Here is a 26,532-nt window from a genome sequence, read left to right on the forward strand (position 1 = left end):
TCAGTACAAATCGGCAATTTCATACTTTAACCCCTATTATTTGGTTTCGTGTGCGAAATACGGTAGAAGTGTTTAGTATGTGTGCCACGAACGCCAAAAGTATGCGGATATATGAGCTCACTGAGGCTCAGGGCCGCCATTTTCGCTTGTACGTTTTGATGTTTGATGATTGTGTCAATTGTCTCGCGCAAAATCTCGAAAATCCTGGAAAAACGCCTTATCTTGCTATTTTGGAGTGCAAAAATGATAGTTGCACCTTCAATATTATCAATGGTAGTGTTTCATACCAACGTTAAGTCCTATTTTATTCAACTTTAATAAATTTTCAATTTTATGTTTATCGTATACTTAGTTCCAATCCATTTTGAACAAAAAGTAAACAAACAAGTCACTGACCCGACCATAGACGGTTTAGTGATGGCCAATTGTAACGCCAACCACACATCGATTAAATAATTGAATGAATCGATTTGTTCAATTGAGTCATACTAGCGGTTTTCCTTACATAACCTATATAAGCATATTTAAAATTTCAATTAAAATCCTCCTTCAAATGCTTACACTCAGGTACTCGTTCGATTGCGATTGAAATGTTCGATTACTAAACTTTAATTAATTCAACCGAATGTTTTTTTCGAACAGCACCATGCAACCATAGGCAAGTCATAGAAGTATAGATGAATAAACCTCACTTTTGGACTACCATTTTTCAAATACGATTCTACGATGCTATTCAAATGAATATTGTTGGAAAAAGTGATGATATATCAAGCCGAAATCTTCGAAATATTCGTGAAAGTGTTATTTATTCGATTTACTCAATAAATTTGATTGCTTTAGAATTTTAACCAAACAGGTTTGTTTACTTTTTGTTCAAAATGGATTGGAACAGACTATAATAACTTTTTTGTTTAAAGAAACTAAAGTAAACCTTTTACCCTCCTCCTACCTCCTTTTTTGGAGAACTAAGTAAACATCTCGAATTTTTTAACGCTACTCGTAGCGTTAATCGTTCGTTGTTGTTCAGCTATTACCGCTAGATGACAGCACATTGATTGAAATTTCAATATAACAACAGTTTTTTGTCGTTGTCCAAAGTCATTGTAGACAAAAAAATAAAAGATAACAATATTTCTCTATGTTTTGCATTATTAAAACAAACATGCTATTGACAAACTTACCGCAAGCGGCAGTGTAGAGTTCGTGTACTCCCTCTGACGCTTTGGGAAGCCATAACGCCATCACTTTCCTCCCGATTGCCACTGGAATCACCTTTACGAAAATTTATAAAATGTATAAGTAAGGGTTCATTTTCTGAATGTAAAATAAACATTTTCGAGCATGTTACAGAAAAATTTTCTTTTTCCCAACGAGTTCGATTACCAGGTGAGTTAGGTCGACCTTTTTAGTTGCAAAGTGTGACTGGAACTTGAACCTTGGTAGAGGGTCAAGAACACGTCAAGTTTGACGTTTAATATTTAAAATCAACTCTATACCGCTTATGATAAGAACGGTAGAAAGTATCAAGCATGATCTGCTCATGACTGTACCAAAGAATTCACTAAAAATCACAATGTTTGTTAAACAGGCAATGAATGTTAACCATACATTTTATTTAAAAAAAGACAGAAAGTCGTCAATGCTCATAAACAATTTGCTACTTCAAAAGGCAGTGTTGGTGTATTTTTATAAAAAACCGCATCTGTGGCCGAACGGTTACCATACTGGTCTGCTACACAGAGGTTCCGGGTTCGATTCCTGAGACGGGATAAATATTCGTATGGCAATACGACCTACATTTATTTCTCTCGTGAATTCGGGTGTAATTTATGGTTGTCAATGTGTTTGTCCATGGCACCTGCGATACAGGGTTACCCCAGTGCGGGGCTATGAGTGTGAGCGTTGTTATTATTATTATTGCTATGAACCTGGTTTTAGGGCGACAGTTAGAATACGCACCCATGACACCCATGTAAATACGAAATGACACAGTATACATATGTGACTAACAGATAAACTAACAGAATACTCAGCCTACAGTTCATTGCCCAAATTATTCCAACCGGGAATCCAACTCAGGACTTCCTTATCATATAGTCCACAGTGCAATTCGTTGGTCCACTGAGGTCATCGTAAATATCAATACTTACGAGAGTGAGAGCACTGGCAAGCACAAGCGAGATAGAAACGAGGACGAGCAGAGCAGCGAGCCGGACGGGGAACCACGCCACGCGCACGTACGGTTCGAAGCCCGCCGGACCATCGCGGCGCATTAAAGCCTGTAAACATAACAATGCTGTATCAACTTATAGATGTTCCACGTACGCATTCACGCACGCACACTCACTCACTCACGCACGCACTCATACACGCACGCACGCACGCACTCCACTGTGTGTGCGTTATGTACGTTAATACATGTAATGTATTCCCGCACACATAATTCAGGTAATTCGCATTTTTATTCTTAAAGCTCTGGATACAAAAATATTGTTATCACAGAAGAAGTCCTAGTTTTTTTAAATATTAGACAACATTACATACTATACTCTGCTCCCAAAGTAAGTAACTAAAGCACTTATGTAATGGAAATCGGCAACAACGACGGTACCATAATCACTCAAAACTGAGACAATATAGAAAAGTTAGTTTTTTAAATTGACTCGGCGGAGGATCGAACCCAGGACCTCAGAGATGGCGACACGACAGGTGGTCAAATATCATCGGTGTTATAAGTTCAAATATGTTACAAAACAAAAAGTTATGGAAATGACGTTTAGTACACCAATTTCAAAATTGCATAATAGTTTTCGATCAAACAAACATTGTTTTAGCTTAGGCAAGGTTTCAAGCAAGGCGGCTCGGAAGTGAATTTTAATGTCACGGTGACGGACAAAACTATAGAGACATCTAACCTGGTGTGCAGCACCCAATTGATGCGGAGGGTGAGGGTCCTGATGCGGCGGCCTAGCATCATGTCTGGAGGCTTCGCCCAACAGGTAAGATCGCAGGCCCAATACACCAGCTGCACACGCGCACCAACCGCGTAGACCCGCTTTCAGCCAGGTACGAGTGTGCGATTGTTCCAGAAGAGCTGGTAGAATCACCTGAAAGTAGATTTAATAATATACAACCGATATTTCATCAAAAATCTCACATGTGTTACATTATCAATGTTTGACAATCATGTAGGTATGCAGAATAGGTGCATGTTGACTTCCACAATATTGAAAAGATATCACTACAAGCAAGTTATTATCGATACAGATTCATATTATTTATAAACAAAAACCGCAAAGAAAACTAATATCAGAAAATAAAGTTATGGCTAATTTACACCTATTAGGTGATAAGGACAGGAAGAAGAAGGTGATGACTAAATTTTAATTTAAGTTTAAGTAGTCTAACGTTTACACATAATATAGTGAAATATAAGTGTAATATCTAGTAAAGTCTTAAGTTCTTTGACACAGTTAAGTTCTTTGACATTTTGCAAACAACACGTTAGCCTACTAAAAGCTAAAGCAACGCCTACCAGGGGATACGCGAGGTGCGAGAGGGTTGGATCCACTTGTCCACTAATTCAATGATTACTTACTTAACAGCTGTTAAGTGATTGTTTACACGCGTAAATTAAGTTAAAACTTAGATAATGACTTTGTTACTTTATAGGTGTAAACTAGGAATTAGGTAAGGTACCTGCAGTAAAAGTAGTTCCAAGCTGAGTTCATTGACTGGCGCCTCGGTATGTACGGCAACAGCGTACGGCAGGAACCCAGGCAACACGTATTTGATGACGCGTATGGGTAGCCATAGCATGAACAGGACGGCAATACCGAATATCATCGCCGACACCACTAGCCGCCGAATGTGAGACCATACGGAGAGGTGAATCATTTCCTTAAAATAAATAGGATGGTTGGTAATTACATAGTTACTTTTTTTAAGTTACGTTTTTTAGTTAATTAATAAAACAAGTATGATAACTCCATACAAACATAGCAGCGTGGTTTGTACGTGTACTCTCGCGTTGCATAACTCTGGTCGCCCCAACGCGCTTTTCATTGTTATGTGAATATGTGCGTAAGTACACGGCGCGCGGCTGTCACGCACACGTACAACCGCGCTGTTACTTTGTACGGAGTTACCATACTTCTTTTATATTACTATGGTAATTAACTATAGCTATATACAAAAACGACCTTATCGATACTTTAGACCAAACAACAACGAATGAAAGATAATAATTTATAAACATTTAGGTTAACATCACATTCATTTTTGTACTTATGTTTACATAAAAAAGCAAGTTTTATCAAATAACAAAACATAAGTAGAAAGATTGATAAAGCCTGAAATTTTAACCCAACAACATCAATAAATAAGTATCAATCAAATTGGCTGTTACACCCTTTCTTCTCTGGGGTATCAATAAAAAGATCTCAAGAAAAGACGATGTTTTGCTACATGTATATTTAATTCAGAATACTCTTAAATAAATTACATTCAAAGATGTGTTTTGTAACATCGTACATAAATGTTTTTAAAATTCGTCTCACGTGTTAATGTTTTTTAATATTGAACCACGTGTTTTATTTGACTGCCAATAGTTGAATATTTTTTCTTAGTTTGTACTACTAAGAGGCAATATATGAAAGAAATTCCAAAATTTGCGTTTAACGTTCCACACTTTTTCCTTAAAAATCCATAAACTCAATTTAAAACCTATATAACCAACATGCTATTTGTCTTGAAAAAACCGTACAAAAATTTTGGTCCCTTTTGTCGTTGTTGGTTACTTTTGAAACTATAAAATAACAACAGGTATTAGTGTCTTGATCTATACTAAATGTGAAGGAGTTTAATTAGTTGATATACAAAATAGGATTCAACTTCATTTGTATGGAGCGCCAAACCATCTTTATCTAATTATAAAACCGTAATATACTAACCTGCACCGGACTAAAGTCAGGATCATTCAGGTTTTTCAAGAACCAAAGTACGCCTGGTCTCAGTACTTCTCTTAGCAGTAGTATGAATGATGCGAAGTAGTAGACATAGACCATTCCAACGAGCCAGTGTATGAACATGAGGGTCCAGGGAGCAGCTTGAAGACTTGCTTCACGATCCTTGAGGGTTGCGTCGAACATCGTGAGGGAACATAGGTCTAGCCACCAGCCGCATACTAATGGGATTACGCCGATCTGTGGAAATTTTGAATAATTGGCTTTTTCTTAGCAGTTCACATTATATGAACTAGACGCTGCAAACGGGCCTTATAAAAAAAATGACATAATACTATATCGTAGCAATAAATAATTCTATGCACTTTATAAAACATAAAGCATAGTTTTGTATTAGTAATCAGATCATGCATATTGCATTAAATTATTGTAAAGTACTCTGGCATAATTTTTTTTCTTAATTGAAGGAAATAAAAAAATCTAATATTTTCTTAAGAAATTAAACTGTTTTTCGTATATAACACGCGTATTTGTTTTTTCAAACAAACCAACACGTCACGGCTGACAGACTGAGTCAGCCGTGACCATGGGTCCAGGGGGATGGTCTCCATCCGAAACAATTACTGTCAAATAAGTAATGCTTGACGAAATCCAAGGAATGTCAAGTATGAAACTTCATTTGCATCATCTGTCTTTTAATTTGATTGAGTATCACTTATTTCACAGTAATTGTTTCAGCAGGATGTCAAACGGAGAACGGGACGGAGCAATTAATATACGTGACTTAGATACAAAAAAAGTTTCATTTCCTATGTACGACAATCACATTCAATCATTTCTTTTATTCTTTAGGCTGTATAGTGTGTAGGTGTTAGTAGAATTTAAATAAATTAAGAAAGAATATTAGCATAATAAATTAATTCATTATGCTAATATTACATTATCATCATCATATCATTTGATTTCTGTCACTGTGTTTATCGGATGGATTTATAATTAAAAGCTTTATGTACAGATGGCAGTCCATCAATCTGTACATTGACTAATGTTGTTCCGTTGCACTGGAGGTGATATTGAAACTAAAGTGTCAAAGCTCATCGCTTTATATGCTGTTTTTTGTATATGAAAACAAAAAATTATGTACATTTTATTTTTTGACTTGTGATATCTGTTTTTTAATATTAATATTTTTCTCAATGGATCATTTAAATAAAAGAAAATTCTAAGTCTAAATACAAAAGTTTGAATTTTCACAAATTAAAGCCTTGTTTAAATCTCTTCTTATATTTAATGCCTAACAATGTTATATCATGTTGTATGGACAATTTACACAATCTGTATAATTGTGGAGGATTATTATTTATTACCATTTATTGGCAACACTAATTACATTGCTGTTAAGTTCTTGCTATGCCCTTTCATGTTTAATATAGAATATTTCTATTGCATTGCCTTGTTGCTTTATTAGTACCACCATTTCAATGACCAAGTTACTTATAAACCTTTACCTTATTCTAAATATATGTCTGACTTGTAAAGGCCATTTAATATTGCAACACAAGAGGTTGTTGTTATTATTATCGATGTAGACACCACAAATTTACTAGGAAAATAAAAAACCTGTTAATGTATGTTAATTGGCAGCAATACTTAATGGAGCAGGAAAAGTGCAATACATACACTATTGCATGATTTGTACATATCATAATTACAGTAGATGAACTAAAACATGTATGGTATGGTGTGAAGGGCTGGAGCAGGTAACTTGACTTTTAAATGCCTATTTTGAGTGTAATGTTAAAACTAAAACACTGTATAGTAATTTACAAGTAACTATTTTGGCTAATAAATAAATTAAATGGGGCCAGGTTCATAGCAAACAATAGTTGTAATGGAAATTAAAGTCACTTGTCATTTACTTCAGTTCACATAATCTGTTTCAGCCTATTATCCATAGCCTGCATAATCTGTCTACAGAAAAATAAAAACTTACCTCCACAACAGAGAGCAGTGCAACTTTGACAACTACGTAGCAAAATCCCAATGCCTTCTTAGCACTCCTGAGCCTCAGCAATGATGCCACTCCATGCAGTACTGCCAACACTGTTCCAACTATCATGTACCCCGCCAGGGCAGTCAGAGGACCACCAAATGGTCCCTCAGCTGCCAGCCCTGCTAATGCAGCTCCCAATCGCCCAATATGGTAAGGGCAGAAAGCAAACACCACTATGAATAATGTGTTCAGGGAAACAACCCAAAACACATGCTCCAAAAATACCATTGATCCATCCAAACCGAGTAATCGTGCCCATGTCAACTCCTCAGCGGCCGCTCGGTCCCATTCCATTGGATTCCAATTCCCTTCATCTCCAACTAGTGGGTCTTCCGCTCCTTCCCCATTTCCCTCATCCTGAGGTCCACCCTCATTTGGTGCCCCATCATTGACTCTATCATTATTATTGTCTGGCAGAGGCATATCCTCTGCAGCAGGAATGGGCAAAATCTCCCTCTCCATCCAATCCGGACCTCCACCATGCATAATCTGCTCTCTCAGCCACACAAGCCCGATAAATGAAAACAAAGTGCATGTAACCACAAAACAGCCAGAGAACACATCTTTTGCCAGATTCTCAGCAGATACAATATCAAAAGGCAGAGAAATGACGGGGTCCAGCGAACCGGAGAATAAGCAGCGATAGGTTCTGCAGGCAGTAAGGGGTACGATGCCCAGCCACGCGAGCGCCACCAGCGTGTAGTGCAGCCAGTCCTTTACCGCCGACGCTACCGACGTTACCAGCCCGCCAACCACATCGCGGAGCGGCAGTCGCCGCGGCATATCCGGAGAGTAAATCGGCATAAACGAGAACCGGTGCCCGCACAACTCGCAGATCTCTTTCCGCGAATATCTCATCCATTGCACTAAACACTCTTGATGGATCCATTTTATCGATCCCGTACAGATACACGGATGGAACAGCGGCCGATCTGATGAAGCCTCCGATCGACAGAAACGGCAGAAGTCCGCACCGGACGAGTCCGAATCCATCATTCTTTGTTTCTTCAATCCAGTTTGACTGCTTGGGCGATCTGCGAAAGTTGATTATTCACATAATCCTCAACTATTGAAGGTACAGTTCATGGATGTTATAGAGCAAAATACGGACCTTGATTTATAAAATTAAACGATTAAACGAAGTACAGTTGATTTAATGGAAAAATATGGATCTTTTCACTACTTTATTTGCTAACCACACGAAAAAGTGTGACCAGCTTCGCTTACGAAAAGCTACCATGTCAATTGTCACACGATGATCAATAATGAAGGCTTTTCAGTTTTTTGTAAAATCCTTCAGTTACAAACATGCATTTCACGCCTTTTTCAATTAAACAGAGACCTCAGCCTTCCACTAACTATGATCTTCATCAGTACAGATGAGTAAAAAATTATTGATTAAAAGAAAAATAGTGGACAATATTAACTGTTAATACATCTACAGTTAATTTATAGAACATGCAATCCGATTGGATATCATTTTTTATCACCGGTTGTTTTACATTATGCATGGCACATTTTACTATATATTGTATTTTTTCACTAATTGCGTATTATCTTCAAGGAACCTGTTTATTATAAGAAGACATAATATATAAAGTTCATTTACATCGTCATGTGATAAAATTAATAATTAGTTACAACAAAGTTCAAAATAATTTAGTAGAGTTTACGTAGTATTAAATAACATAATTTTTGTGAACCGGCAAAATAATTTTAGTTTACTAAATTTTTTCCATGATAGTATGATATTTCATATTGATGGCAATTTCAATATAAGTATTTTTTATTTATAATAGCTTTGGCCATGGGGAATTTATCACATTTATTCTTGGTTCCATCTAATCTTTGGCAAACATGTTTGTTGTGTTTGCCATATAGTCTAACGTGTTTGTAATAAAATTTGATAATGAATAAACATTCATTCATAGAGACAAGTTAACCAATATACCGCCATTTTACCATAAAAATGCTACACAGAAATTTACTTAGGGTTCTATTCGTCCAAAATACATTGACCCACACGCGGTCAGCAAGTGAGCGACGTTTTTAAAGTAACGAACACGAAACTCATTATTTCTAGAAATTGAGAACTTGGGAGTGTTGCCCCTTAAAATAACGCGTGTTTTACATCTTAGAGGATAGAAAAAAGTTACATACGTTCATTATTCACTTAGCATCATAAAAAATCGATCGCTTATTGAATCAGTACAGTTATTCTTGACGAAAGGAATTTATCATTTATTGATGAAACTAGTTTAGATTGAAATCCTTGTTGCCAAAACCAATAAATTAAAAAAATTGACGTAAGGAACCACCAAAAAACAGTCTTAATTTATCTATTTTCTATTTTAATTGTTTTTATTTTCTCGTATTTAAAATACGAAATGTTTTTAGAATAACAGCTATCATGTCTGTCCCAATGTTTATCAAATAAAAGAAAAAAATAACCAAGACTTGGTTGTATGGTTTCAAACCTTCGCCTTTTTGTTTACGAAAATAATTTTAAAAAACCAAGGTTTGTCAACTTGTCAAATGGACATAGTTTGCAAACTAGAACCAACCCACAAAATGTCGCTTTCGAGATAATTAGATTTGTACAAAAACATGTGAAGAAATAAATAAGGTGAGTTATTTGAGACAAACAACGTGAGTTATTATAGAAACTATTATATTATACAGCAATAAATAGAAAACATTATGTATCTTTTTATATTTCGTTAAGGAGAATCATGTTCTAGTTTTTCTACAGTACTTCAGTACATGTGACATGGATCTATTTAGCATATAAAAAAAAAACATAGTGAATGGTTCTTTTTAGCTATTAAAAAGTTACTTATTTAGGGTTGGTACCCCAAATGACTTTTATTTCCTCCGTTTTGGCTTGGTATATTGCCAGGATCTTTTATGGGCGGGTAAAGGACACGTCTGGTGTTCTATCTAAATCATCAAGTATATAACGAGGAATAGAGACGAAATGTCATTTAATTTGTTTGAAAATTATTCTGCCAAATGACAACTGGTGACAACTGCGCTCCGATAGGCCAGCCCGAATTCGAAATATACTTTAGAGATGGGCAAGCAAATATTATATTATCGAAATCGATAGTACATATCGACGCCTTACTTTCTCAAACACTTATAGTAAATATTCATAAGATGGCAAGAATTTCTATTAATTTAAAATTTCTTATCAAGGATGTTAATTTGGAATTGTTACTTTACGAATAGGTTAAAGCCAGTGTGTGAATATGAAGGAAATTTGATGTGAAATCATCCTGCAAATATGTATATGTATACAATGTATTTTTTGCATTTCGGTTACTTTGTTTTTTAAGATACGAGTTTGAGAAAGTAAGGCGACGATATGGCATTATAAATAACCATTACCTGTTTTTTACCGATTTCGAATTGTGTAGTATTGTTAGAATCCATAGTCATTCCGAGTGAGCATTGCTCACTCAACAAGTACTGGATGTATTTATTACATATTTGTACGCTTTTGTCGAATAAAAACTTTTTTTACAATTTTCCCTGTACTGTGTTTTAGATATTGACGTTGTACGATTTCTTCATTAAGCACACCAATTTTCTTTAAAGTGTCGCCGTCTTTCACTTTTATAATTTTTTTTACCTATAATTCTTTTTTATAATTATTAATACAAAGATCGAACACTCAGAAAAAACTCCTTCGATCCGACCGGATTCGAACCGACGTCTTCTAGCTTACTGTGTCAGACGCTATACCAACTAAGCCACGGCACGAACCAGCGGACCTCACGAATTTTTCTATGTGCTTGCGTCGTGTCTTTGTATTTGGTTTTTTCAACGACTTTTTAGTCGTAGCGCCATCTATGAGAAATCTATGAAAGATTCATCACCCAGTTAGTACATTTACAGCTACCAGTCCTGGCGAGAGATGTCGCTATTCACTGTATTTTAAATTTTTATTGAATTGATATTCATTTTTTTTGTGAAATTACTATACGTATAGTGTATAGTATGATTTTCTACGACTTTAAGTGTAATTTAACAGCTCAGCGGAGCTTCGCTCAGCTTCAAACTGCTTTTGGCGATGAAGCACCATGCATAACGACTATAAACTATAGCTGGTTTGCAGAATTCAAACGCGGTCGTGTGAATCTCAGTGACGAATTTCGAAATGGTCGCCCGTCCGCTGCTGTGAAGAACAAAAACATCGAAGCTGTGCGCCGTATGATCAAAACAGACAGGCATGTGACATACCATGAGATTCGGACATCTTTAGGCATAGGCATGAGTCAAATACAATCAATACTACACAAACATTCGGGTGTGAAAAAGCTGTGCTCTCGGTAGATCCCACACAATTTGACTGAGGCTCAAAAAACGGATCGCGTCACTTGGTGCAATGCCATGCTTACCAGATTCAACGAAGATGCCTCAAATTTGGTGTGGGACATAGAAACAGGTGACGAAACATGGATTTATAGTTATGATCCCAAAACAAAGCAGCAATCGAGCGTATGGGTCTTTCGAGATGAGCCGAAACCAACCAAAGTGGCGCGCGTGCAAAATGCCTCTAAGTGAATGATTGCTTATTTTTTTAATAAAACTGGACATGTGGCTACTGTTGCTTTGGAGAATCGTTGTACCATGAGTAGTGATTTGTACACGACCATTTGTTTGCCGGAAGTTATTGACAAACTTCGTAAAAATAACCGTAAACGCCGTATCATCTTGCACCACGATAATGCCAGTTCTCACACGGCCAGACAGACAAATGAATTTTTGAAAAGTCGTGAAGACATCCATGGAAAGATATGGAGTGGTATTATATTAGGCCAACACCACACGGCCATAAGAAGTTAAATATATAAATTTACTCTAAACAAAAACAATTTTCCTGAGCAATAAAAACGAACGACAATCTATCACCTAATAGTCAGTGTTTCTTGTGCATAAACTGACATACTTATAAAATCGATACATTATACTCATGGCTCAATGTTTAACTACGACGACGTTAGATGTAGTTTTTTTTTTACTTTACCGATTGTTTAAATAAATTATTACACAGTAATAATTATACTTGCAAATATCGATACATAATATGATTTTTTCAGTGTAACACTAGCAACGCGTGCCCAATGAAGAGAATGAGATGACGTAATGGGAGTTCCATTAGGTGGAAGCAAAATGCACAAATGATTTGAAACAATTGATGGGTGTTGTCAATTGTTTCACTGCAAATCGACCTGTTTAACTTGAGCTATGCTATAATGGAAGAAAATTGAAAAATTACATATTTAATATTTAGTTACCGGTGAAATGTGATTCCCTTTGTTTTTTTAATGTTTAATTAGACATTTTGCTGTTTTTCCACCACCGAATAGAACAGCACGGCATTGTTAGAGATATTATCTTTATTATAATAAATGCAGAATATTTTTTGAAATATACGGAGACAGGTCAGTAGTTGGCCTGTCTATATTTCACTGCAAACGAGAGTTGATATTTATAAGAGCTGTATCGCTAATATGTTACCAGGAATATATGGCCCTTATTTCGTCTCTATTTCTGGTTATATTATACTCGATGGCCTAAATACATAACTCAATTTCACTCGAGGTGTGGGTTGGTTCTTGTTTGCATAACTGTGTCCAAATGTAAACGTCAAACACAGCTGATTGACATTTGAAATTGACGTGGTATTTGACGATATCTTTCTAATTTGTGTTTGACGCACATGTGAGTATTGTGAGTCGCGTCGTGTTGTCGTTAATGTTGTATAAATTTATTAGAGAAATGTAACTTGAGACAACTAATTTATTAGTGTATTTTTGGGCAAATAACACGTAAGTTTCACATTGACAATTATTAATTAAATATGTGTTTAAATTGTTTGAGTACAATGAAATTCAAATTCCTATAGAAACTTAAAAACCTACTGGAACTATAATTACTTATCTACATTCACAATAATAATATAGGCGAGCTTCTTATTAATGTGTACAAAAAGCTAAGGTAATGGTAGCGTTCTTTAGAAGTCACGTATCCCTATGGTACCTACTGGAATTTCTGTAATTTCCTGTTTTTCGCGTTCCGATAAATGTTATGGTTATACTTGCGATAAACAGCCTTTACTGAGTAACGACATTTTTCTTCTCAAGTACTGTGGCTGCGTGTTGTATACTCAAATGTTATCACTGGGCAATTTAATGTGCTGAAAAATTAATGTGTGATGTAAAAAACCTGATAGAATAATTAAGTGTGTCTTCTTCTAACAATAAATAGTTATGATAGTGTTACTGTAGTGGAAATAAAACAATTTTTTTATATATAAATTGCGTATATTTGTTTTTGTGAACAAATTAATGTTTCGGGCTCTTAAATGTTCCCATGGTCTCAGCTGATTGTTGCTTAAACTTTATAGATACAGGGGCAAATGTGGCTAATTCATTTGGGAAAAAACCAATTACATAATAATAATGTTTTTTTTTTTTTTCAAATTTTAGCAGCAATGTAACAAACCACATGTCACAAAAAACTGTGATACAAGATGAATTCATCAAAGGAGATTTTAATAAATATAGAAGAACCACAAACCAGCAGTGAACCTAAAAAAGCTGCAGTGAACATACTATGTTTAGACATAACAGCATATAACCCATTGGCACAATTCTCATGCTGTTGTATATTTGTTTTTATATGCTATCTTGCTTACGGATACTTTCTAGAATTAATATACTCAAAGGAGGATCACAAATCTTTGATATTTTATATAACATTAGTTCAATTTATTTTCACATTTCTGCTCAGTTACTTAGAATCATTGATGAGAGAGAAGATAACCAGGACGTAAGTATAATTGTGTGTTTTTAATATACCAGCATGAAGAAGAATAAAATAATTTATTTCATGTTATTAATGCCACAATATTACCATTTTAAATATAAATTCAAGGGATGACACTCATCACAAATATAAACAGTAACAATTATTAATACAAGGATTGGACATTAAGAAAAATGTCTTTGATCTGGCTGGGTTGTGCCTGACGTCTCTAGTCAGCCACCAGTAGCTGTAAAGAAAGGTTTCTCGCAGATAGCGCTACAGAAAAAAGTCATTAAAAACCAAAAACATAGATCTGCAACAAGCTAGAAAAATGAATAAAGTCTACTGTATTGTTCCGTGTCCCAGTTTGAGTTCCCAGTACCATAGTGTGCTGAAAGTGTTCGTTCCAGCCGGATCGAAGGAATTTTAGTATTTGATTTTTGTATTAATAATTATAACAAACTAGTGGAGTAATTTCACAAAAAAATAATTAAATATCCTGGTAGTACATCATGACATTCAATAAACTAAACAATAACAGTTAATATGCAACAAAATAGTATAACTGAAAAAAGTTCAAAATATTGTCAATCAAATATATATTAAGTTAGTATAAATTTCTTCAAAAGAAAATACTCTGCACTAAAATTTATTATCAAAAAGAAGTACATATTACTACATTCTCAGTGGATTTGAGACTCCATATTTCCATAAAATATTTGTGACAAAAATTAGTATTTATCTATACTGAATGCTCTGTGTGTGCTAATTTAAAAATTATTTATTCATTCATGGCATGGCATAATTTGAAACAATATTAAAAAATCCTTCGTAGTAACTAATAATATTGTGTTGAATATATACTATAAATACTTTTAAACTAGACTACTTGGAGAAATATAGTCAAAAGAACCAAAATAGAATCACATGGTTTATGGAAACTGACAATGTATTTAACAAAATTTATAGGAATGCGTGTAAATTCATTCTTATATAAGATATACATTCTTTTGTATATAAAACGTGACTTCAAATTGAATTAGATGAATTAACTCATAATTATTTTTCAGGGTACCACTACATACATATGCCTTATTAGCAGCTCTCACCCTCGGGACAATGTGCTTTTCCAATCTAGCACTGAGCTACCTCAATTACCCAACACAGTTAATATTCAAGAGTTGTAAACTTATACCTGTGATGGTAGGAAGTATAATCATAATGCAGAAGAAATACGGATTTTTAGACTATATAGCTGCTATTATTATGTGCATTGGATTGACTATGTTTACTTTGGGTAAGATATGATAATTTTCAATTTATTTACATTGAACAATAACAATTAAAATAAACAAAATTGGCCCATTCCTTTGAGGTCTCTATGGTTACATTGGAGGAACCCATTTTAAACGACAAATTCAACATCTACGAAGAAGGTTGGCGACATCCCGTGTATTTTGTGACCAAGCGTTTCTGACGCCGTGCATTAAGGAGACCTATCAACATTTGTGATTCATTATCAAAGCATCAAAAAGCTAATTGAGTGCTGCCTGTAGAAGCTGGGGTTATAAAGTTGATATAGGTTATTTTTATAACATTGTCCAGTATTTCGCATCAGATGTAAGTTCGTAGTAGCGGAAAACAACAAGTTTTCCGTTTGTTCCCAAAAATAATAAAGAACTGCCCAAATATTCCCAGTATTTGCCATACTCTGCCACATTTAATATAACTTATCATGTTCTGCAGCAATGAAAATGAAAATATAAATTAAATGTTGAGTAAATGTTTTTTTTTTGGGTATTTTTTTGTATTTATTATTTGGGTATTTATTATTTGGCTTCTGTCCCACTGAGGACAATTCTGCCAGTGTCCGGGTTGAAAGATACTTACTTAAATTAATCACACTGTTCTCAATATCAATGTGACATTGACATTGGCAAGAGGTCTTTTGTCAAAATGTTCCTTTGCAACTTTCATAATCTGTCATTTAAATATTGTCTAAATAGTGTTAAATTTTTTGCTTTATGACATTACTGTTTAATTGATTATTTCATTAGGTATTTCATAGCTTTAATGTTTTGTGTGTGTACTATAAAACATCCACTACTTCAGGTAGGTAAATAATCAATCATGCTTAAAATGCAACGTACGTACAAGAACGTTACGTAATCTATGGTGGAACTGAATCAAGTGCGTCCTGTTCTTGCATCTATTCTAAAATACAATGTTTTACAATTATTTTTATTCCCAAACTTCTAAAAATATACAGAAATATATTGATAACTAGGCATAAAATAAAACGCAAAATTATACTAGCAAAGTCCATGAACGGCTCTTCGTCGTTATTGGGGCAGCTTTCGCCATCCTTCTTTGAGACAGTTATGGTCAAATTAAAAAAAAACTATGTGGATCGTAAAAATAAAAAAAGCCGTGGTAATAGCCGTAGTTTTAGAGTTACCGTCTTTTTAAGCAGAGGCTGTGGGTTCGAATCCGGCCTCGCACCTTTGAGTTTCTCGGAATTTATGTGTGAAATTTCATTTGAAATTTGCCATGAACTTTTCGGTGAAGGAAAACATAGTGATAAAACCTGCATGTCGAAGAAGGTGCACAACCCTCGAAAAACAAGGTCTCAACCCGCATTGGGCGACCTTGGCGGACTATGGCCTAAACCCTCACCTGAGAGGAGACCCCTGTTCAGCCACTGCTGAACAGGGGTCTCCTCCCACCCAGGTCCCACTGAACGTATATGGATTGACGGGCTGATGGGATCGTAACAATTAATTCTATGCCAAAAGTCCGTGTTATATTGTCAAGATGTATTCTAAAGCAAAAAATCTTTCCAGCTGACTCGAGCACGTCGCCTAACTTCGATTTTGTCGGAGTAATAGTAATATCTATGGCGTTACTTTGTGATGCAGTGATCGGTAACGTACAAGAAAAGGCAATGAAAAAATATCAAGCTTCCAACAATGAAGTTGTGTTTTACTCGTACGCCATTGCCAGTATGTATCTCTTCGTCTTTACTGCTTTAAGCGGGATATTGACGAGTGGATATACTAATTTAGCTGACGTAAGTTTTAATTTCAATTACTTAAAAAGTCGAACTGTATAGTCGATGCCGTAAGGGCGCATTCCCATTATGTCGTGACGACAGATAGTCGTGCAGTTTGAAGTGTCGTGGCTTCTAAATTCAAATGAAGTTGTTCACACATAGAACAACACGATTAACTGTCGTTCACGACTTTTTTGAAGTTACGACGACTGACTGTCGTGACAATGGGAAAAGCTAGAACGACAGTCGTCCAACGATAAATAAATCGTCACGATAAAAATGTGACGACAGGTAATCGCAGCTTCAAACGATTCTGTCGTGCAAACGACAAGGCGGCTTCACGGTAGCTGCCCGCCTGCCGTGTGTAATTGTTCTCACTGGATCACTCCAGTGGGAACAATTACACACGACAATCGTTCAACGATAAAATAAATGTCCACGTCAGTCACGACAGATTTCATGATATGGGAAGAGGCTAGACGCGACAGTTGTCCAACGATAAATAAAACGTTACAACATAACGGGAACGCGCCCTAAGATACCTGACCCACTAACCGTCTATTTGGTTCCGAGTACATCGATGTGAAGAAAGGTGCTAAACAAACTTATGTAAAATTTAACCTATGAGCCGTAAAATTAATTTTGGTATAACTACCTTATCGCATCATTAGTGAATGACGTTTTAAGAAATTTTTTAAGCTAATTTTATCTTTTTATTACATTACAATAATATAAACATAATGCAAATTTCAAAATAAAATAAATACAAATTTTGAACCAAAAAGGTGGAATTCCTTTACACTTTTCTGTTAAATGCTTAAAAAGACTCAGAACCAAAAGGTCGACTAGGGTAGCGGGTATAGGGTGGTGGCACCGGTGATCGAAAAGCATCAGTGTTCAACACCTTTTTTTAAATTAATTTTTAAGAAGATTTTGGAAAAAATTTTCTATCATAGTAACACGTTTCTTATTGGTAGTGTCAATTATTGGGTGTTCATTGTTGGTGAGTGCCGATTACTGGTTAGTTAATAAGTGGGTTTTTGGTGTTCATTACCGGAGATTTAGAGAAATTCTAAATTAGGTTTTTCAAGTAATAATTATAATAACTTTTTTATGAAACATACCAAAGCATTAATCTTTCTTAAGAATTATATTTGTCGAGTAAACTAATCACTATTGATATATGTTTAAAAACAACAAATTTTTTCAAATTTACACATCTTTCCCTTAAAATATCGATTATTGTTACCATCACCTATGTAACTATACAAATATATCTTAATATCCAAAGCGTCATGATTTCGTGACCACCACCTTTTTATCCGCTTACGTTTGTTAAACAATCATGCGAGTACGGATGAACGGATTGTAATGTTAAAGAGATTGATAAATAAGGTTCTTTTCAGTTCCTATGTATGTTTTAAACCAAAAATGTTAGACTCTAGGCCTCGCCTTGTTGCAATGTTTTAAAGAAGTAATTTATTCTATCACCCGACCATAGATGTTAAAAGTCTGGCTCTGCAATGGTAGCCTTAAGTAGCCAAAAGTTTTGTTGGCCGTTAACGGGAAAAACAGTAGAGAATCAATTCTTGATTCTTTTTTCTACTGTTTTTAAGCATTCATAGGTATCTGTAGGTATTTGTAGAGTAAAATTTACAATCGTAATGTTCTTATCTTGTATTTCATGCCTAGTACTTTTATATTTCGCATATCTAAGGCGTGCTCAGTTCTGCGTTAAATCGAATTTAAGTGAACAATTGTTCTGACCCACTGCACTTCATACAATTATGTCCACTTATTGTACACAGGTGTCCTCGAACGAGTGCATACTAAATGCGAGAAACCCACGAAATATTTCAATGACATTTATAGCTCTCAGCGCAAAAGTGATGGAACCCACTAAAAATATTTAAATATACAATAATTATGTACTTTTGTATCATTTAAAGTAATATTGTATTTCTACAATATTGCTTTAAATTAAATGATATTTTTAATGATAGAAAAATTAAATGAAATACAGACTGTACAGGCAGATAGTGTCCAAGCTATCTTAATCATTGTAAATGATGGCATATTACTGTGATTTTTAACTATTGTATGGAGACAATTGATGTTTAAGATTGATTTTTTAAAATAATATCTGTATTTTTATCATTAAACTCGAATGTTATTTTATTCCCGTTCGATGGCGGCAATAAACAAACATTAATTGGATTTTTGTATTTCAATTGTTACCACTACCAACTACTGGTAAATCCCATTTGTCGCCAGTGGCAACAACAGATCTTTTTATCCCATTTTTGAGGTTTTTTTATTCCGTTTGTCAACATCTGGTAAAATAAGGGGTTTATTTATCCCATTTGTCGCCAGTGGGAACAAAGCCAGTGGTAACGACTGGGAATAAGCAATTTATTTTTATACATTTATTCATTATCATTTTCTCGATTAACGCACAAACGAAAGACTGAGCTTATCTTGTGATAAATTCCTACGTGTAATATATATATTTTCCATTACGTTTTCCAGCAACCAATTACAATCTACATAAACATCTTCCTGCTAAGTCTTAGCGGGTACCTGGGCCTGCAAGCAGTACTAACTCTTGTCCGCATATGCGGCGCGACTGTCGCTGTTACGGTCACCACTATGCGAAAAGCTGTATCAATCATCATATCGTTCCTGCTTTTTAGCAAGCCTTTCGTTTTCCAGTAAGTTGTTTTAGTATACATGCATTTCTTAGGCTCTGCTGCGGAATGGAATGGAAGCGAATTTTGGTATACATAGCATAATGAACTTTATGTTAGTTATGTAACGTACAAACTAGATACGAGCCAAAAAACAGAATTCTCGCGCGGTATCGAGAATTTCTGCAGCTACCGTATCCAGTTTATCTGGTTTGTACGTTATACTATTGGAATAAATTTTATTATGCTAAGTACAATTACATCACAAAAATTTGCTTCCATTCCGTTCCGCGGCTAAATAAATTCAGCTTTAACCTACTGATATGTAGTTCTTAATTAAAAATTGAATTGACATAATAAAAATCGGAATTAAAGTTTTTTGTACATAGTTTTTTAGTGTTCTTGTGAATCTATCAATATTTTCAAAGGATACGCGCCATCGATTGAATATGACGAAAACAACAATTAAGAAAACAATCACGTAAGCAAAACAAACACTAGCCATCCTTTTATGCCATAATCGGTTTGCACTGTGGATGAGGAGGTCCCGGGTTTGATTCCCGGTATGACCAATTAGGGAAGTAAGATTCCTAAACTGAATTCCGTCGCTCAGGTACTCATAGCACAAGGAAATACCTTGTTTGAAACCAGGGAATTAGTGTGATTCTCTGGCATATTATTATTACGTTATGCGACTAAGGTTCGCTAACATAATTAAGCCTACAAATGTGCTGTTTGCATCAGTGCGGTCATAAATAATATATGGTAAATTCCCAGGTACGTATGGTCGGGCATGCTCGTAGCACTGGCGATATACTTGAACCACTGCAGCAAGAAGCGACCCAACTATGTGCCGGCACCTTTTCGTCGCTGTTGGCAACTCATCACCTCCTTCTACCAGTCGGAGTATAGATATCTTCAGATTAAAACCAAATTGTACTCTGATACTGTATAGAATATAGGAGTTATTTATTAGCTATTTAATACAATATGTATTTCCGGTCGTAATGAGTGATACTGAGTGGCTCATTGCAATCAGACCTCTTAATTAAATAACTATTATAAGTGGCGTAACATGTACAGGAAGCCGATATTTTGCAGCGAACCAAAGGATTTTTTACTTTCAGTATCATTTACCGGATAAACTGTACGTATTTGGTTAGTAGATAAGCATTTGCAAACTTGTAGATAGGACACAACCCGACTGAAATATGTGGACATGTTATATTATAGAGTATGCGTAGTAAAAATGGCGACGCCAGAAATTGACTAGTTAATGTATAAAGAAAACATCTTCGAATATAAAGTCACTAAGTTTTATTCTAGAAATGCCATTTTTTGGTGTTGCCATTTTCACTGCTCATACACAATCGGTAGCGTGCGCTTGCGTACGATCGGGACGCCTGATCCAACGAACCACAAATTAGAAAGGTATACAAGGGAATGAACTGAACGGCGCGCCGATTGCATTTGGCGGCGGCGGCGGCCGGCGCGACGTGCCGCCACGGCCCTCATATCTAATTTGTATACGTGATTCTGTGAAATTATTAAACTTTATATAAAAAAGTTCGATCATTGATTAGCTGGTTTTTGTTATCATGATTCATTAATTCATATAATACTATTGTACTGTAACTAAGTTCATTTATTTTGACGTTACTCAAATTATTATGTTTTTGTAATCTAGTTACATTTTAGAAATGCAAATGAGGTGCCCTCATGGAATTTAATATGTCAGTCAGTAATTTAAACGCGGTGATAGTTATGTGGGTCAATTTCTATGATAATCACCCCTCGTGGAAGAATGGCATAAGTAGAGTTACGTCAAACATATTTATTGCTCCATTAGATACAGAAAAATATAACTCACACCCTCTCCAATTCTTGTAACTCTATCTACAATATTAGTCGAGTTACAAGAATTGAAGAGGATTTTGCTTGGATTTGACTTAACTCCACTTATGCCATTCTTCCACGAGGGGTGATTATCATAGAAATTGACCCAAATAACTATCACCGTGTTTAAATTACTGACTAACTTATTAAATTCATGTATGCACGCCCATTTGATAGTGTTAAAAAAATAACTGGTTAGTCTGTTGAAGTGCATGTGAGTAAATGTGTAATTTACCTTCAATATATTTGTATACTTAATGTTTGGACACAGTGAAACTTTGTATACTTATTTTGTTAGGTAAATATCAACTATTATAATCAGTTCAATCAGTGTTGTCACAAATTAGTTATTTAATTATTATTATGGTACTAAGAAAAAAATTTTTTATCAGAAATTAGTACAAATTTTCGATTAACTGCCTACATGTTTTTGGGGCACGTACTTTTGTTGTCCCTATGATGTTTGATCGTACCTGTTTATTACAACATAAATTCTCAAAACAAAACAAACATTGGCCTTAAACTCGGTACAATGTAATTCTCAATCTATTGTCGCAATGTAATTTAAATTAATTTCTACGATAAATTTCACAAAAAACTTAGTACTGTTACGTACTTTGTATTTACAGATAAAGATCATTGTACTCCTTACCGCATGTGTCAGTGTAATAAGGACACATCTGCAAAATGATAACTTTTGAGGAGAGAGGTTTAATGATTCCACGAATTATATTAGTCCACAATTTGTTTATGCTTAAATATGTTTCACGTAGTTCGTTTTATTTTTATTACTTTCATGTGATAAAAGCACTTTTCACGGATGATCACTTGTGGATTCATTATACCAAGTGCATGATATATTTATTTTGACTTTCGAGTATGAGTAAGTCCTCCAAAAGGATTAGTTATTTATTAAATTATATGAATAGGTGATTTATAAGCTGTATTTTAAAAAAGAGATTATCGACATAATGCAATGTTACAAAATAAATATAATTATTAACTTTTCGCCTTGTTTTGTTCTTTGAATGTATGTCGTTCATCCTTCTATAGTAATAACAGTCATATTTTTTATCGAGGAACTAAAACGAGCCAATATTATACCCGAGGTGGTTAGCCACCCAACCTTTAGCGAGTCTATTATTCCGAGGCTTTATATTATGAGCTTTTACTCTCAAGGTGAAAACTTACTTGTCGTTTCGATTGCGAGAAGAAAAAATGTTTATTTCAATTGTTTACACTCTACAACAAAATCACGAACCCAATGATTTTATATACAAAAAAACAAAATGCTGAGTTTCGCGGCATTTTTTTTTACCATCCACACAACAAACGGAACAATATGCCACGATTAGCGGTCTTTGCCAGTCATGAGGTTCTGTGATCATGAGCATTTTTCGAACGATTTAATATCACTAAAATGGTCCGCATTAACGCGGGAAAATAATATGGCGCCACCGTTTATGCGTAGTTTTCGTAACGAAGATATGATGAAAGTGGTCCACACACAAGTTCTTTCCGTAGCGCAGTGGTCTCTATATGTTTATTTACTTTGATAAATTGTATCTTTTTTGTGATTATTTTGAAGTGTTGTTTTAGTTGTAATTATATTGTTTCAGTTATTGAACTTTTACCTTTTGGCACAAACTAGAGCATAGTTTCCTAAAGTGGTTCGTACCGTCCCCCAATGGGCGCTGTAAGTCCTAGGGTAGGAGTCTCGGAAGCAATTTTTTAATTAATGATAATAATAACGCTATAATAAAAATTTTGTGTGTACTCAACATAGCCTCGCATTATGGAAACCCTGTGTCACGGGTGCCATGGAGACACACATTCATAACCGCAAATGACACACAAACTCACGAGAGAAATAAATGTAGGCCATACAAATATTTCTCCCGGCCCGGTCATCTGGCATGGTAATCGTTAGGCCACAGAGACAGTTAAATTATTTTTATAAAAATTGGGGGCATTGATACCGTCTAGAGGGTGCTACCGCATTTGAAAAAGAAACCTGAATTATCTATATAAACTACACTACACAATTATATATACACTACCTATACATATAATTTTCTTCCTTGTGATTTTATTGTGTTATGTTAATACCAAAAATATGTGTTTGCAATTCTTTTTTATGGTGGTGGGCCATGGGCGTTGAAATTTTTTTATGTTGCCCGAGTGGGGAGTGGGTTTATTGAAGTTAGGAAATAAAAAACAAACATTTTATATCAATGACATTTATTTCATTGTATGTACAAAATCTTATATATCTATTCGTTTTCATACAAAAGTGTCGCAACTGTAACGTGTTTCAATATTTGGAATGTTAAGACACTATTTTCATTGGCTTTTTACAATCTCTAGGGCGATAGAATGGTTAATTTATTAAAGCACAGTTTTAATACTTTTTAAAGGCGTCGAAAACGAGAACTGCGACCATCCACACACGGGCATAAGCCACAACAACATTAAGGGCCAACCACGGCGATAAGACATAGCTGCGTGGTGAACATCCTTGCCTTATCATGGACACACTGCAGTATTCTTCGACCATAGTATTTATGTAGACTGACCTCTAAGGACGCTTTCAAATTAGACGCTTATAGAAGCTCTGCTGCATCTGTTTTTGTACCTGTCTAGATGTAATTAAGTTAGTTTTTAAGATTTTTGCTGTAAGATTATATTGTATTTTTACTTAAATAAACTCCTTCGCCGCGGATAAAGCCGAAAAAGGAAGGGCTTTTGTGAGCTTGTAATTAGTTTTTTTTTTTTTTTTTTTGGTCAATAAACTAAAAAAAGCGAATTTGTGTCGCAGCAGCCGCTTCACTACTAATTTTCATTCAATATCTAGAAGCGCAGTAGCAGCGCCACTGTTGTACGCAGACATAATTAGTGAAGTAAAATTTTTACGCTATTCTATTTTTAAATTGGTACGCGTGGCTGCCGCGCCACAGTGGCGCCACTGCAGCGCTTCTATAAGCGCCTAATTTGGGGACGCCCTATAGGTTAATCTGCGACTACAAAACGAATGTACCTTTACCTTGAATTCAGAGTTTATAGTCGCTAGTGACCGCTTAAAACATTTTGTATGGTTAATTGCATTTCTTCTTGTGACCGCTAGGGGCCACTTTACATTTTCAATAGAAATATTTTAAGCGGTTGTCAAGAACTTTTATCACCGTAGCTCTCATGTTCACATTACAAAACGTGATGATTTTCCTTCTTGGCTGTGGCGAGCCAGTGTCCGAATAGTCCTAGCAGTAAGTTGATACAACTTGTCAGTGATCAGTCGATATTAGAATCAAACTAGCAACAATTAACAATTTAGAATTAACATTATGATTTTTAGCTGTTTAGCAGGATATTGGTCAAATTAATTAATTTAAAGTTATACAGGTCACAAGGTCTAACTATACTAGAAATTAAATACGTTCCGTCTACAATCATTCGTTCTTAATATACAATTAACTCTTTGGTATACGGTCCTAAAGCTAGCTTCATTTGTCTTTTTACATATGGGATGTTTGCCCCTTTGCAAATGTTTAGAATTTCAAAATATTGCATGTATACATGTTTATCCTAAAATAGTTAATTTTGTTCAGGGCTAGCACGTTAGGGCGCGACTAGCGCGACAGCGACATATAGCGCGAGATACTGATTTTCTCGCATAGATATCTCGCGCTTTATGTCGCTCTCGCGCAAGTAACGTCTTATCGTGCTAGCCTTACAGGAAAACTAAGAAAGATTCCAGAGGAATTTCAAATCTAATTTCGTGTGATAGTGACAATTAACAACGCGTAATAATGTAAATAAGGCTATCGGCGCAAAAGTGGTGTACCCCACATTCTACAATATTCCTTTTTAATGATACTCATAATTACATAATATTGTAGGAAGAAAATTAAATGTGGGTTACACCACTCTTGCGCTGATAGCTTCAAATAGTTCTGGAGGTCTGATTCTCGTATGCTGCGATCCGAGTTTCGAAACAATATCGCATGCTCTACGTAATCTTTGTTTTGTCAATTGCTTTTAAACATAATAGATAATGATTTTGTACGTTCTTGATTGAAACTACTGAATGACGCGCATATTTCTTCGCTACTTTATTGTGGTGTTTTTTATCATACGAGAATAGGCCGTTAGACATGTCGCTTGCATTGATCTTTAAGTCGTACATCGCATGTGCCTTATTCAGCGGCGTGATTTCCGCTAGATTTGTCCAGCCTAATAAGGATTTTATATTCGTAATTGGCTAAGCTTCGATTTAAGTTTTGCAAAGGAGCCAGTGTTTTGTTAGTATTAATGGGCTTGAGAATAAATTTGTACAAATTAGTGGGGAAGTGTGTAACTTGACAATTATTTTGTAGGTTTTTAATAATGAGACGTGTTGATGAACCGAGATCTTGAAAGGGCCTTATGTGATACAAAAATATCACATTTCACTTTTAGAATATGAAAATATTGGGTTCAATTCTGTTGAATATTTTCCTAAAATTTGACAAGGTTCATTGATTTGTAAATTGAGGCTATCAGCGCAAAAGTGGTGTAAACCCAAAAATTTTTTTTTTACAATATTATTAAATAAAGTACATAATTATTTTATTTATTATTAGGGTGGCTTCATATGGGGCCTATTTGAATGCTATTTTCATGTATAAAAATATTTAATTATAAACTTTTTAGGATACATGAAAACAGCATCCAAATATAAAATAATTATGTACTTTAGTATCATTTAAAGTGATACTGTAGAAAAAATAAAATAAAATGTGCGTTACATCACTTTTGCGTGATAGCCTCAATTATGGGGCGTGTCTTGTGTACCACAACATATTAAAGGACTGAGAAACGTCGTCAGTTTCAAAAAACGGACCAAATTTCTTATGACAAGTCATAGGAAATATACAGGGTGCCTACGAGTATGGCACTTGTAGAGCACGTATCGGTTTTAGTACTGAACTGAACATCTTTGTTAAATACGCAACAAATAGTCCATACACAAATTCACACTGAACTCTTAGAGTAGGCAAAGTTGTATATTTATATCTCTTTCGCAAA

The 26,532-nt window shown here is 35.1% G+C and overlaps 2 protein-coding genes across 2 annotated transcripts in view; one reads left to right on the top strand and one right to left on the bottom strand.

Moving 5' to 3' along the window:
- The window catches only part of LOC113234131 (E3 ubiquitin-protein ligase MARCH6), a 14,220-nt gene extending 6,100 nt beyond the window's left edge, over positions 1-8,120 (bottom strand). The window contains exons 1-6 of the mRNA XM_026469394.1: positions 6,958-8,120; positions 4,953-5,204; positions 3,700-3,900; positions 2,916-3,107; positions 2,151-2,279; positions 1,182-1,272 (exon numbers count right to left, since the gene is read on the bottom strand). Of these exons, the coding sequence (XP_026325179.1) occupies positions 1,182-1,272; positions 2,151-2,279; positions 2,916-3,107; positions 3,700-3,900; positions 4,953-5,204; positions 6,958-8,013 (1,921 nt within the window). The 5' untranslated portion in view covers positions 8,014-8,120. The remainder of the gene's footprint in view (positions 1-1,181; positions 1,273-2,150; positions 2,280-2,915; positions 3,108-3,699; positions 3,901-4,952; positions 5,205-6,957) is intronic.
- A 4,665-nt stretch (positions 8,121-12,785) lies between these two features.
- LOC113234082 (adenosine 3'-phospho 5'-phosphosulfate transporter 2) lies at positions 12,786-21,338 on the top strand. Its single transcript, XM_026469328.1, has 6 exons — positions 12,786-12,854; positions 13,515-13,857; positions 14,904-15,130; positions 16,677-16,903; positions 19,415-19,596; positions 20,350-21,338. The coding sequence occupies exons 2-6, from the start codon at positions 13,559-13,561 to the stop codon at positions 20,525-20,527; spliced, it is 1,113 nt and encodes a 370-aa protein (XP_026325113.1). The 5' UTR covers positions 12,786-12,854; positions 13,515-13,558; the 3' UTR covers positions 20,528-21,338.
- The last annotated feature ends 5,194 nt before the right edge of the window (positions 21,339-26,532 follow it).

This window comes from Hyposmocoma kahamanoa, unplaced genomic scaffold (assembly GCF_003589595.1).
Source record: "Hyposmocoma kahamanoa isolate Upper Pololo Valley unplaced genomic scaffold, ASM358959v1 81, whole genome shotgun sequence".
In the NCBI taxonomy this organism is placed as follows: Eukaryota; Metazoa; Arthropoda; class Insecta; order Lepidoptera; family Cosmopterigidae; genus Hyposmocoma; species Hyposmocoma kahamanoa.

What these genes read in the sequence shown, in the direction of transcription:
- LOC113234082 (XM_026469328.1), top strand. Translation starts at nt 13,559, where the DNA reads ATGAATTCATCAAAGGAGATTTTAATAAATATAGAAGAACCACAAACC. An exon ending in AGAGAGAAGATAACCAGGAC is followed by an intron (nt 13,858 to 14,903) that starts GTAAGTATAATT and finishes ATTATTTTTCAG; the next exon opens with GGTACCACTACATACATATG. An exon ending in AGCAAGCCTTTCGTTTTCCA is followed by an intron (nt 19,597 to 20,349) that starts GTAAGTTGTTTT and finishes GTAAATTCCCAG; the next exon opens with GTACGTATGGTCGGGCATGC.